Source organism: Geotrypetes seraphini, chromosome 1 (genome assembly GCF_902459505.1).
Source record: "Geotrypetes seraphini chromosome 1, aGeoSer1.1, whole genome shotgun sequence".
NCBI classification, from domain to species: Eukaryota; Metazoa; Chordata; class Amphibia; order Gymnophiona; family Dermophiidae; genus Geotrypetes; species Geotrypetes seraphini.
In genome coordinates, this window is record NC_047084.1 from 42,686,187 (window position 1) to 42,699,780 (window position 13,594).

Below are 13,594 nucleotides of genomic sequence, written 5' to 3' on the forward strand. Positions count from 1 at the left end.
AAGCAGCATAGCCGGAAGTTAAACAGCCAATACCCCCAAAAAAATTAGCAACATATGAGGCCTCTGACATTGCCGAGCTAATATTTTTTGGATTATTTGGACTTTGATATTTTTTGCTTGAGCAGGGGGGTGCATGGAAATAATTTTGGAGACTTACTTATTTGATTTGAATAATTTTATTTATTTATTTTTAAAAAATTATATCCCGCCACATCCACAATTCTGAGCAGGTTACATAAAAACATACATAATAAAATAGTGACAAACAAATAAGAAAATCCTTATACAATTTACTGTCATCTGTTATAAACTCAATTCTTGTAACAAAAATACAGTAAAATAAAAAAAACCTGCCTACATAAAGTAACTTACTTATACTCTCTCAAATAGTATAGTTTTCACTCCTTTTCTAAATTGCACCACATTTGAGGATTGCTTAATTTCAACAGGCAATAAATTCCATAATACAGCTTCCTGAATTGACGACATAAACTGATGCAGTCTTACTGATCTTAATGCTCTTTTGTTGGATTAGGAATATAATGTTTATAAGAACATAGGAATTGCCGCTGCTGGGTCAGACCAGTGGTCCATCGTGCCCAGCAGTCCGCTCACGCGGTGGCCATTAGGTCAAAGACCAGTGCTCTAAATGAGTCCAGCCTCACCTGCGTATGTTCCAGTTTAGCAGGAACTTGTCCAACTTTGTCTTGAATCCCTGGAGGGTGTTGTCAAGATTTTTTTGAAGCAAGACTTCTTTCCCCATGAGTTTTCTCTGCTTCTGTTTTCCTTGATTCACTTTGATAAAGCCGATGATAGGACTGGATCTCCTGTGATAGCTGCAAATATCTTAAGAAGTGCACTTATGGAGTTTTGAGGCTTTAGTTGTTTTTGTTACAGTTTAAAATAATAACTTTTTACAGCCCTTTATTCAGCAAAATTTATGACTGTTTATCTGGATAATTGACCAGCACTGGGGATGGTTTTCATGCTGTGTTGAAAAATGGCTCAAGGAATGTTTGAGTCTGTCCTTTAGGGAGTTTGTCTGTACTTAATATTCCTTCTCTCTCTTTCCCAGTATCTAAATTTTGAAGCAGAGATGATATGATACTTATTTTTAACTTGAACTAGGAATAACAGCTTCTGAACTTCAGAGCTTCTTATATTAAAGGCCCTCCATTCCCGGTATTGATTTCTTGCAAACAACCAACTTGGAGATCATTATTCCTTAATCTGAAATTTAACAACAGTAAAATAGTAACATAGATGACAGCAGAAAAAGGCTTGTCCAGTCCATCAGTCTGCCCAACAAAATAAACTCATAGCATATGATATGATGCAATATTACAAATAAAGCCTGCCTAATACAATATAATACAGTACTTATATTCTGCCTTTCAGTTCTATGCAGATTACAAATTTAATATACTGGATAACAAGAAGCATCCAGAAATTACATAAAAATTATAAAAAACATTCATATATTTCAACCTATACTGACCTTATTCTCTGACTACTGCAGTTGCTTTCAAAATCCCACACCATCTCATCTGGATCTGTTTAGCCATGATTGGGGCACAGACTATGGTAGTCTGCCCAGCATTGGCTATCTTATAACAGGCTCCAGCTCTGTAGGTACTAGAGCACCCCCCAATATCTTTTCCCACACTGCCAAGCCATCAGAGCTGAAATCTTCAGTATGTAGAGCTGCAGGGGAAAGCAGGAAGGAAGGCTGTTTCTCCTTAGTTACTATTCCCTCCTCCCAGTACAACCCATTGGTCAGATATTCCTTTGCAAGCCAAAAAGCTGCAAAGGAGGCAGGGAAGAGATATGGAATGTAAAAGGGAGAGCAGAGCTGAAGTTAATGCAAGCTGGATGGGCTGTGGTACAAAGATAAGTAGTTTAAGTTTCAAGTTCAAGTTTACCTTTATTTGATGAATCGCTTATCACAATATCTAAGCGATGTACAGTTAAAAACCATCAGAGTGTGGTAATACATTTAGTTTACAAAAATCACTTAAGAGACAGACATACATTTGGTTTACAAAAATCACTTAAGATACCGACAAAGATTGACGAACAAGAAGGGGTGGGAAGAAAGGGGAGAAGTTACAATTTTGTTATCTGTTAGAGATTGACATCAAAGGGTAAAAACACATTGGGTAGTAATGGGTTAAGATGAAAAAAGAAGAGTACGGAAACCTAAAATGACTATGTTTTATAAGTCAAATGCGTCCTGGAATAAATATGTTTTTAAAATTTTCTTAAACGCAACAAGGTCTGTTTCGTTTTTGATAAAATTTGGAAGGGAGTTCCACAGTGTGGGTGCTTTTACAGAGAATATATCATTGCGTCTTGTGCCTATGATTCTTAGCGAAGGGACTGAAAGCAAATTTAATGAAGAGGATCTTAAAGAACGAGCAGATTTGTGTGGGACAATCATTTTTGCAATAAATTGGGGTTCATTGAAACTTAATGTTTTGTAAACCAAAAATAATATTTTAAAGGTAATTCGATGGGTTATAGGGAGCCAGTGTGATTTAATTAGTAAGGGGGTAACATGATCAAATTTCTTTGCATTGAATATTAATTTAACTGCTGTATTTTGGATGATTTGGAGACGTCTATTTTCTTTTTGAGTTATGTTAATTAGGAGAGCATTACAATAGTCCAGTTTGGAAATGATAAGAGAGTGAATTAAAATATTGAGTGATTTAGCTTCCAAAAAAGTAGAAATTGAACGTAAGAGCCGTAATCTATAAAAACAGGATTTAACTATTGTGCTAATATGGTCATGAAAAGATAGATCAACATCGATTATTACACCGAGGATTTTCAACTTAGATACTGATTCTAATGGAACGTTATCGAGTATGAATGGTATTTTTTGAAATATATCTCCTTTCCAAGTGAAAAGCATGGTTTTTGTTTTTTGGGTATTTAAAGCCAATTTGTTATTGTTTAACCAGGTTTTCATTTTTTCTAATTTGTCAGTGATAGTTTTTATTTCTTCTATGTTTTCTGGATTGAAAGGGTGCAGTAGTTGAATGTCATCCGCGTATGAAAAGGTTGTGAATCCTAGTGACTGTGACATGGTGATAAGTGGGGATAAGAAAATGTTAAATAGCAGAGGGGATAATATTGATCCTTGTGGAACTCCAGAAGATAAAGAGAAGTTTTCAGAATAGGACTCATTAAATTTAACTCTCGAAATTCGGTTTGATAGAAAGGATGTTAACCACTGTAAGACTTGGCCATCTATCCCTAGTGATTGCAGACGATTGAGAAGAATTTCATGATCTATGGTATCGAAAGCTGCGGATAGGTCTAAAGAAAAGAGTGCTACAGATTTATGATGGTCAAGAAAGTAATGAATATTTGTAACAAGACCAATCATAGAATATTCAGTGCTGTGATATTTTCGAAAACCTGTTTGGTTGGGGTGTAATGCGTTAGTGGATTCGATGAATTCCGAAAGCTGTTCAAAAACCAGTTTTTCTGTCAATTTCATTAAGAATGGTAAGTTTGAAATGGGGCGGTAGTTAGATGAGTCATCTGGACTGGATTTGAAGTTTTTTAAGATTGGTGTAACAATAGAGGATTTCCAAGTGGTAGGAACAGTAGAAGAAGAAAAACTTTTTTGTATGAGTGATAGAATAAATGGACCAAAATAAGAAAAATATTTCTTTAGATAGAACGGCGGAATAAGTTCCGTAGGAGAACCTTTTAAGTTGATTGACTTAAGATGTCTTTCAATGTCGTTTATAGTTGGAGTTCTGAGGTGAGGAATGGGCTAAAGAACAAAACAGATGAGGACAGGGAGAGGAATTGTATAAGATTCAAAGAGCCAGGGGGCTGATAGGCTGAGGAAAGTGTTCTGAAGAGAGGGATGAAAGTATTAGGAGAGGTGAAACTAGGAATAAAAAGTCCAGAACACGCAAAGAAAAGATCACGTTCAGGTTGAGCCGCTCCCCACATCTGAGCGAGCCCAAGAATCACTGGGTAGGAATGTATAATATTGCTGTCTAAAGGCTAGATTCACTAACCTATCCGATTGGGCCCGATCTGGGCAAGTCCGACAAATTCACCAAACTGCCACATGCAGATGGGGGGCGATCGGAGGAACACCCCCATCTGCCGGCATGGATCGCTTTACAGCAATCCCCGCGCATGCGCAGACCATCTTTAGATTCCGCCGTGGTGCAATGGTGCGATGGTGGTGCAATGCTTAAAGCAGGGGTATCCAATGTCGGTCCTCAAGGGCCGCAATCCAGTCGGGTTTTCAGGATTTCCCCAATAAATATGCATGAGATCTCTATATATGCTAATAGATCTCATGCATATTCATTGGGGAAATCCTAAAAACCCGACTGGATTGCGGCCCTCAAGGACCGACATTGGACAACCCTGGCTTAAAGACTCCTAGGATTGCAGTGTGGACATTCTCTTGGAAGAGCTTTTTCAGGTGACTTCGGGTATCAAAGCTGCTGTTGCAGTAGCCTCATTTGTGGCACGTGCTTGTCACACAAGATAGCACTGGTTACCCTCTGCAGAGGGGATGATGTCCCCAGCTAGTGATGGAAAGTGTGGATTATGTGGCAGATGCCCTTTATGATATCGAGTTCTTAGTAAGGTCTCGGCTTACGCTGTGTCGGCACACCGGCTTCTTTGGGTTGGGGACTCTGTCTGTAAGGCCACTTTTCAGCAAATTTCCTTTCAAGGATCAGCTTCTTTTTGGGAAAGATCTGGATGATCTCATGGCTTTGTTGCTGATCGCCACCCTAAGTCTCTCCCTGTGAACAAGTCTTGCCAGACTTTGAGAGGGGACCATAGTACTTTTCATTCCTCCTGCAGATTTTATCAGAGATCCTCAGACTCTTTCTCACAGAGATATTCTCAAGGATACCGACTCTATTACAACAATTCCAGACGTCCTCAGGTGTCCAGCTTCCATTCTGCTGCTGCCCCACAAAAGCTCCAGTGATGCCAATAGTCAGGTAGGGTTTCCTGAAATTCTTGAACCAGCAGGTACAACTTAATCATGGTCCTAGCGACCCACAGGGCACCCTCAGGAACATCCCACTGTCCGGATGAGAAGGAAAGCAGGTAGACCATGGATTAGTACTGCTCATGACTGTTCTCAGAACAGCAGCAGTCTGAGGAGAATCTAATTTTAGAATTTGCAAGGATTCAGCAGTATCCTCCAGCAAGCAAAAGAGTGGACACTTTAGTTCAGCTCCGCCCTCAGATGGGTCTATTATGCGTCTTTCTTCTTGGCCAGTGATAGGCAGGATCATCTAGGGGATAGCGGACCATCCAAACTTGATGATCTTAGTCATCCCAGTTTGGCCATGTAGTTCCTAGTATGCAGATCTAGTCAGATGGATCAGCAATGCAAGATTCCACTGCATCCGGGTCTTCTCTTTCAGAGTCTAGTAGCCCTAAGGGATCAGGAATGCTTTGGCTCTTGAGTATGTGGGATTAGTGCAAGGGTTATTCGAATGTAGTCATTGCTACTCTTTCCAAAGCCAAGAATCCTGCAGTGCCGGTCTGCAGAAATTTTCTTCCGGTCCACAGGGCCGGCACATCCATCGGGCGCAAGACAGTGCTCTTCAGCCACTGGTCCACGGTGCGATCAACATGGCGTCTTCGGGCCGGCTCCTTGAGTGCTGCAATGCACAAAGCAATGGGAAAAGGCTCCTACGCGCATCCTGTGCCTGAACTGGAAGCCTTCTCTCTGACATCGCACGTCAGAGGGAAGGCTTCCAGATGAGGCGCGGTACGCATGCGAGGAGCTGCTGCCCACAGCTTTGTGCACTGCAGCACTAAGGAAACCGGTCCAAAGATGCCGCGTTGATCGCACCATGGAGCGGCCCGAAGATAACACCAGGGGGCAGGCCAGAAGGCAGGGCACAGCATGGAGGGAGAGAGACAACGACGGTAGGGGGGAATGCTTTTATTTTTTTTATTTAGTGATTGATTTACATCTGCTGTCTGTTTTGGAAGAAATGCATTTGTTTCTTTTCCTCTGGGGTTGTACTGCTTGCAGAGTCTTGCATCTTAGGGTTTGTTTGTAAATATTAGTACTTTTAGTTTTTGGTCCTGCATTTGTAGGGGTTATCTGTTTTCTGGTAGGAATGAATGTTGAAAAGCATACAGTGTGCTTTGTGTATTTTAATTGTGTGGTTAACCATTTTGTGTTGTTAATATGATTATATTGTATATATGAAAAATGAATGGAAAAAATGGTGTTACAATGAGTACTATTATGGGGGCGGGATCTGGGGCGGAGATTGGGTGGAGATGGGCACGACTTAGCCCAGTGTTCTTCAACTGCCGGTCCGCAGACCGGTGCCGGTCCACAAAATAATTATTTTATTTCCACCAGTCCATAGGTGTTAAAAGGTTGAAGGATACCGGTTTATAGAATAGCATTTAGCGCCAGGAGTCGTGACTCCATTTAGGTGTGACCATTTACACCGGTGGAAACCTGGTATAAATCCCCTCCTAGAAATTAGGCATGAATCCCCCTAATTCTGTAACACTGTGCATAAATTGAAGGGATGCCAATGCACTGCCCATGACCCTCCCATAGCCATGCTTCCTTTCTGAATCCATGCACTAGAATTTATGTGCACCTCTTTATAGAATATGCCTAAAAAGATGTGTGCATAAATTCTAATTATTGCCAATTAGTGCTGATAATTTCTTGTTACCCAATTATCGGTGCTGATTGGCTCATTCAATTAAGTTGTGAATGCAAATTTGCACGCATAACTGAAAGCACCAATTATAGAACCTGGGGGTTAGTGTCTGTTTTTAATGGGGTAGAAAATATTTTAGAATAGCAAAACATAGTTTACTTTCATTATTCTTGGTTTTGTATGTTGGAGGATTAAATAGCCTTTATCTGGGCCTTCCCAAATATTTGCTTCCTGCCCTTTAGATGAGTATTGATGTTTTTTATGTCTAGAACAGCGAATGTATGTGATATAAATGGAGTTTTAAATTATTATTTTTAATTAGTTTTCTTTACTGCGTGAACTGAAATATGTATGTTTGTTTCCACTATTTTTCTGGCACAGCTATTTTTTAATGGTTTCAAATGTCTAGGGAACGTTTCCATACAGTTCAAAAAAGAGTTAAATAGTTCAAAGTCTAATAGATGCTGGCATTGTAATCTTGCAGTAGGGACTTTAGATCATCTTTTGTTTCATTGCCCCTTTATTTTAGCCTTTTGGAACTCAATATGGGATCAAGTAAATTGTTTATTGGAAAACCACGTGGCATTGTCTTATGATACAGTATTATTTGGAATGTCTATGAGAAAAAAGAGTCAGATATCTTCGCATAATAACATCCTTTTATTGATCATGACTGGAGTCGCCATTCAACATATTACTAATAATTGGAAAGATCATAGCAGACTCAATTTTAATTTTTGGTGGAATTCATTATGTCACATGTACAGAATGGAAAGATCATTAGCTATACAACATGGAAATTATAAGAAATTTATTAAAATTTGGGAGTCATTAACATCCTTTTGTAATGATTAAATGCCATTTTTCTTTTGAAGTATACACCAGTTATAGGGAGGGGGAGGATATTAATTTTTTTTTATTGTTCAGTTTAGAAAATATTAATAGGTTTGGTGGGTGGGGTGAGGGTTAAATATTTGTATTATAAGATATAATAGTAAAAATATCAAGTGATGTATACAATGTTACTGATTTGATATTTGTACACTTGATGAAAGTTTGAAAATGAATAAAGATTTAAAAGAAAAAAAGAATTGTCTGAAATCATTAATATTTTTTATTAGTTTGCATCACTGATAAAAAGGACTCATATTTATGATGTATAATAACTTGGATTTATAATAATGTAAATAACTCCATTTTCACAGGAGTGGGATGGACTTGTTAGAATTACGTTTGTAAGGAAAAACAAGACCCTCTCTGCTGCATTTAAGTAAGTATTCCTCTCTCATGACGAAACAACCATTGTGTTTATTTTAACAAAAAAGTAAGTGATGGTTTATACAATCATGATTGCATATCTATCTATATATTTAAAATCGGATGTATTTGTGTGTATGTTTGTATGTTCCAGCATAACTCTGAAATGCATGGAGAGATATCAACCAAACTTGATACACATATCACTTACTATCTGGGGAAAATACTGTGGGGAGTGGGAAGGGGGTGACATGTAAAAATTCTCAAAAACGACAGATATTAATGTCTACCCTATAGTTTTCAGCCTCGCTGAAATGATGTTCCAGCATAACTTTGGAACGCATGCAGAGATTTCAACCAAACTTGGTATACATATGACTTACTATCTGGCAAGTCACTCAGTCCTCCATAGCCCCAGGTACGTTAGATAGATTGTGAGCCCACCGGGACAGAGAGGGAAAATGCTTGAGTACCTGATTGTAAAACCGCTTAGATAACCTTGATAGGCGGTATATAAAATCCTAATAAACTTAAACTTAAACTCTCGCACCGCCCGGCCCAGCCCAGCCCAAACCAACGAGGGAGGATCTTCGGGCACTGGCACTGGCACATGCTGTGCATTGGTGCTGGTGCTAGTGCAGGTACCCAATCGGGTAAGAGTTGTATTTGCGGTGCTGGAGGGGATGTAGGATCGCGGGTGAGGGGTGGGGGTGACGCGGGGGGGGGGAGGATGCCGGTTCGCAGGGTGAATGCTGGATCAGATTATCTCGGATCAGAGGGGGAGGGGGGTGACGCGAGCGGGGGGGAGGATGCCGGTTCGGAGTAGGCGGGAGGAGGTTTTAGCATGCGCGGTATACGCGTGTGCGCGCTATATTAACATTTTATTACATAAATTTGTGTTCCCCACGCGCTATACCCGTGTGCACGTTTTGCACGGGTGCGCGTTATCTACGTGAAAATACGTTACTATCTGTGAAAAAATACTGTGGGGGGTGGGAAGGGGGTGACGTAAAAATTCTCAAAAACGACAGATATTAATGTCTACCCTATAGTTTTCAGCCTCGCTGAAATGATGTTCCAGCATAACTTTGGAATGCATGCAGAGATTTCAACCAAACTTGGTATACATATGACTTACTATCTGGGAAAAAGTACTGTGGGGGTGGGAAGGGGGTGACATAAAAATTATCAAAAACGACAGATCATTGGGATAAATAAATATCCGGGCAACGCTGGATAATCAGCTAGTAACTGATATAAAACACAGACGAACTCCCAGGATATAAAAGTGCCCAACATGGCCGCATTTTGCCAAAGAGGCTGCATCAGGGGCAATTGACCAGCTGGTAGATAACACACTAATTACATCAAAGCTGCAATATACTAATTATACCAAAACTAATACACATGTGTTTGGCTTGATTGTCTTTTGCAACAGACCCAGGCACATGTATTGCAGCTTTGATGTAATTAGTGTGTTATCTACCAGTTGGCAATTGTCCCTGATGCAGCCTCTTTGGCAAAATGCGGCCATGTTGAGCACTTTTATATCTTGGGAGTATGTCTAATAAAAACTATGTTTTATTTTGTTTAGGCTGTTTCTCTATTATTCCTCACAGTGGATCTAGTAGACCAGCTGCCTTGTTTTCTTACTATAACAGATACATTGCACATATACACGGGGAACCTAGCTAAATTTTTTGTGAATATCGAGAGTTTTCATTAACAGTTTATGATATGGTCTCTTCTAGTGCAATGTGTCTAGTGGTCCTGGACACTAGGGTCTCGTATCTGAGCTAGCAAATTGCTTGCAGAAAACTGTCAATCATATTTTCCAACTCCACCTCCTTCCCAGGGAGCTGCTCCTGCCACCTCACTTTGTTTTCTGCAAGCAAGTTGCTCAGACATGTTTGATCTGCTCTGCCATTTTATTATTTCAAGTATTTTTGCTCAGTGTTTTTTTGGGAGGTTCGGTGCCCAGAGGTTCCCACTTGGTGATACTTCTGCCTGGGAGAAGAAGCAGACTTGCATTACAGAAGTCTTTTGCTAGCTGGATCAGCTCCTCAGGGACATTTAGCTAGCCTGCTGAAATTTTTTGGAACTCAGGGCCATCCCCTGTGTAGCTGCTCACATCCCTGATTTAATCAGGAACTTGAACGTAGGCTTTGTAGCCTCCTTTCTGGCTCAGCCGGGACTAAGAGTGGGCTGGCTGCATGGTTCTCACTTTTGCAGCATGGTTTTCCAGGGGTTGAGGTTCAAGCCGACTGGCAGCCAGAAGACTAGGTTTGTCAATGAATTGCTGAGGAGATTTTTTCTCCCTTTAATTCCAACTGAAATCCTATACTAAAGCAGGCGGGAATCATATGGCAAAGTGAGTAAGGCTATTGAAGCCTACGGGGAAAATCGGGGAGGAGGGTGGGACGTGTTCTTAAAAGTTGAATTTGAGGGTTGCTGATCCTAGAGCCCAGGTCCCCACCTCCAAAACCCCTTTCCCTGTGATTTTTTTTTTTTCATTCGGGGAGGTCTCCACAGGCCATTTTTGGCATGATTTTTCTGGCAGCAGCTATCTTTGATTTAATATTTTTCTTTTTTCTATTGCTTCCATCTGCCTCAAAACCCCTCGATTTTGCTCAAATTCTTCTGGGATGAACTGTTCAGGCCTTTTTACCCCTATATCACACCAAGTTTGCACTGGATGGCTGGCTGAGGAGCGTCTATGACCTGCATGCAATGGAGCAAGCAGGGGAGGGTCAGGAGCCTCAGACTCAGCCTCCTCCGAGTCCTCCAATTTGCTAGCTGGGAATCTGCAGGAGGTGCATCCCTAGGGGAAGAGACCCCTTCTAGGAACTTCTGAATCTTTATTGACCAAGTGCAGTAGTGTGGGGGCAGTGGAGACCAGGAGCACCAGCAGGGGGTCCCTGCCAGGATTGGAGAGACCTCCAGTAGAAGGCTTCACACCAAATTTTGTGAGCTTTATGTGAAATGCTTATTTGACTGCCCAGGGTCCTCAGCAGCTATTAACAGTGCACCAGTGACGGCGCAGGGGTTCTCCCCTGAACAGGCGCCCTAAGTAGATGAAAATGCAGACTTGGACCAGGAGGTTCAGTCTGTCACGGACTGGGAGGATAGCAAGTCCAATTCCTTGCCATTGTTATCCTAGGAAGAATTTTCCCTAGCAGAGTCTGCTTCTGTGCAGAAAGACAGTGGTCAAGAGATGATGGTAAACTGGATCAGGCGGAAGACCCCACAATGTGCCAGTTGTTCAGGACCTCTGTGCTTTCGAGCGTTATTTCCACCTCCCTATAAAAGTTAAAGCTGGAAGTGCTATCAGCTTCTTCTTAATGCTCAGTTATGAGCAGTTCTGTGGCTCTGACTACATTCTTTCTCTCCTATCCGGACATCACTAAATTGCCAGAGGGACCCCTTCAAGTGGCAAAAGTATAGCCAAGCTGTATCCGCGGCTCTGAAGATATCACACTTATGCATGGAGACTGTTCGATAGGTAATAGCGGCAGCATTGTCGGGGGAATTTCTTGCTTCCCTTGATCTGACTCCACATTCCCATTTTCCCAGCCCACATGATGTACTTACAATTTCATGTGCTGGAGCAGCATTTTTAGTTCTCCTCATTCCACTTTGGCCTGGCCACAGCACCTCGCACTTTTACCAAGGTGGTGGTGGTGGTGGTAGCAGCACATTTCTGCAAAGCTGGGATTCAGGTGCACCCATATTTGGACGATTGGCTTATCAGAGCTCCGTCCAAGGAGGAAGGTGAATTGACAGTTTTGAGAGCGGTACAACTCCTCCAGGGCTTCAGCTGGATAGTCAGCTGAAACTGACTTGGCACCTGGAGTACCTAGGAGTCTTGTTCGACACTGCCTTAGGCCAGGCGTTTCTAGAGCCACTCAGACTGAAGCTCCACAGGCAGATTTCTGAACTACTCCAGAGTCCGGTCCCCACGGTATGGCATTATCTGCAGGTCTTGGGGTCAATGGCAACGATCGTAGAGGTGGTTCCTTGGGTCAGAGCGCACATGAGATCTCTCCAAGATTCTCTTCTCGCTTGCTGGTCCCCTTAGTTGGACTCACTGCAACAGCCGCTCCCCAGGGGCATGTCTCTTCGCATCTCCTCCTTGGAAATACTGACAACCGAAGCCAGCCTTTACAGTTGGACTCCAGCTCAGCAGAAGTGGTCCATAAATCGCCTGGAGCTCAGACCCATTTGTCTAGTGCTAAAGGCACTGGAGAAGTGTCTGGATGGTAAGGCAGTCAGAGTCGTCTTGGACAATGCGACAGCAGAAGCATATGTCAACAGGCAAGGAGACACTAGAAGTGCCCCATTGTATCTAGAAGTTCAAATTATCTTCCAGTATGCAGAGGCTCACTTGCAGGCTCTCTCAAGCACCCACATGACAGGAGTGAAAAATGTGCAGGCCAACTTTCTCAGTCAGCAGACTTGACCCATGAAAATTCTCTCTGTCTCTACAGGCATTCAATGTCATAGTTTGGCAGTGGTGTCCTCCACAGATGGATCTGCTGGTCTCGGCAGAGAACTCCAAGATGCTTCAATTTTACAACTGAAGATCTGAGCTTGGAAGCAAGGAGCTGGGCGCCTTATTCCAGCTGTGACTAAAGAATGAGCTCTTGTATATGTTTTCCCTGTGGCCCATGCTCAGTCGAGTCATTCGCAGGATTGCTATCCATCCTGTCGGTAATCATAGTAGCACCCGATTGACTTTGCAGTCCATGGTATGTGGACCTAGTTCATCTCCAGAGGGCAAAGGCCTCAAATTTCCGGTCAAAGTGGATCTTCTTACTCAGGGATTGGTTCCTATCGAGAATCCAGAACACTCTGGGCTTATAGCATGCTCTTGAGTGGGCGGCCCTGACAAGCAAGGGTTATTCAGATGTGGTCGTTACTACATTTCTCAGAGCTAAGAAGACCTTTCAGTGCAGGTGTGCAGTGAAGGTTGTAGAGCCTTGGTGAGCTCCGATTTTGGTAGTCCTGGACTTTTTGCAGGAGGGATTTCAGAAGGGGCTGTTGGTAGGTTCTCAAAGTATAAGTAAAACATAGAAACATAGAAAATGACGGCAGAAAAGGGCCATAGCCCATCAAGTCTGCCCACTCCAACAACCCTCCCCTAATCTACACTCTATCACTCATCCCCAATCTGCCCTCCTCTATGCTACCCTCGTAGGGATCCGACGTGGGCATCCCATTTATTCTTAAAATCTTGTATGCTGCTGGCCATGATCACCTGCTCCGGGAGCTCGTTCCAATGGTCCACCACTCTTTCAGTGAAGAAGTACTTCCTGGTATCCCCATGAAATTTCCCCCCCCTGATTTTCAACAGATGTAGCATGCCTTTCCTGTTTCCAAGCTCGAGGGGAAAGAGGCTTCTTGACCTTTCACCCAGATGTTACCCAGTCCATTAAAGGGGCTCTGCGGTTGCACTCTCTAGTGCTTTCCCCTTTCCCTTCCTGGAACTTAAACACATGCAGCTGCCTGGAAGGAAGGAGGGAGGAGGAGCCGCCAAGAGACAGGTACACACCTTTGGGAGCCCCATAAGAAGTGCTTCCATCTCCATGGGATCCCCCATTCCCATTCAGCTCTCTACTTAGAATGCCACAGAGGTA

General features: G+C 42.4%; 1 protein-coding gene across 1 annotated transcript in view; it reads left to right on the plus strand.

Annotated features, from left to right (window-relative positions):
* Nucleotides 1-13,594, plus strand: part of DIMT1 (DIMT1 rRNA methyltransferase and ribosome maturation factor) — a 63,831-nt gene that overhangs the window by 30,906 nt on the left and 19,331 nt on the right. The window contains exon 9 of the mRNA XM_033930500.1: nucleotides 7,907-7,971. Coding sequence (XP_033786391.1) covers nucleotides 7,907-7,971 — 65 coding nt within the window. The remainder of the gene's footprint in view (nucleotides 1-7,906; nucleotides 7,972-13,594) is intronic.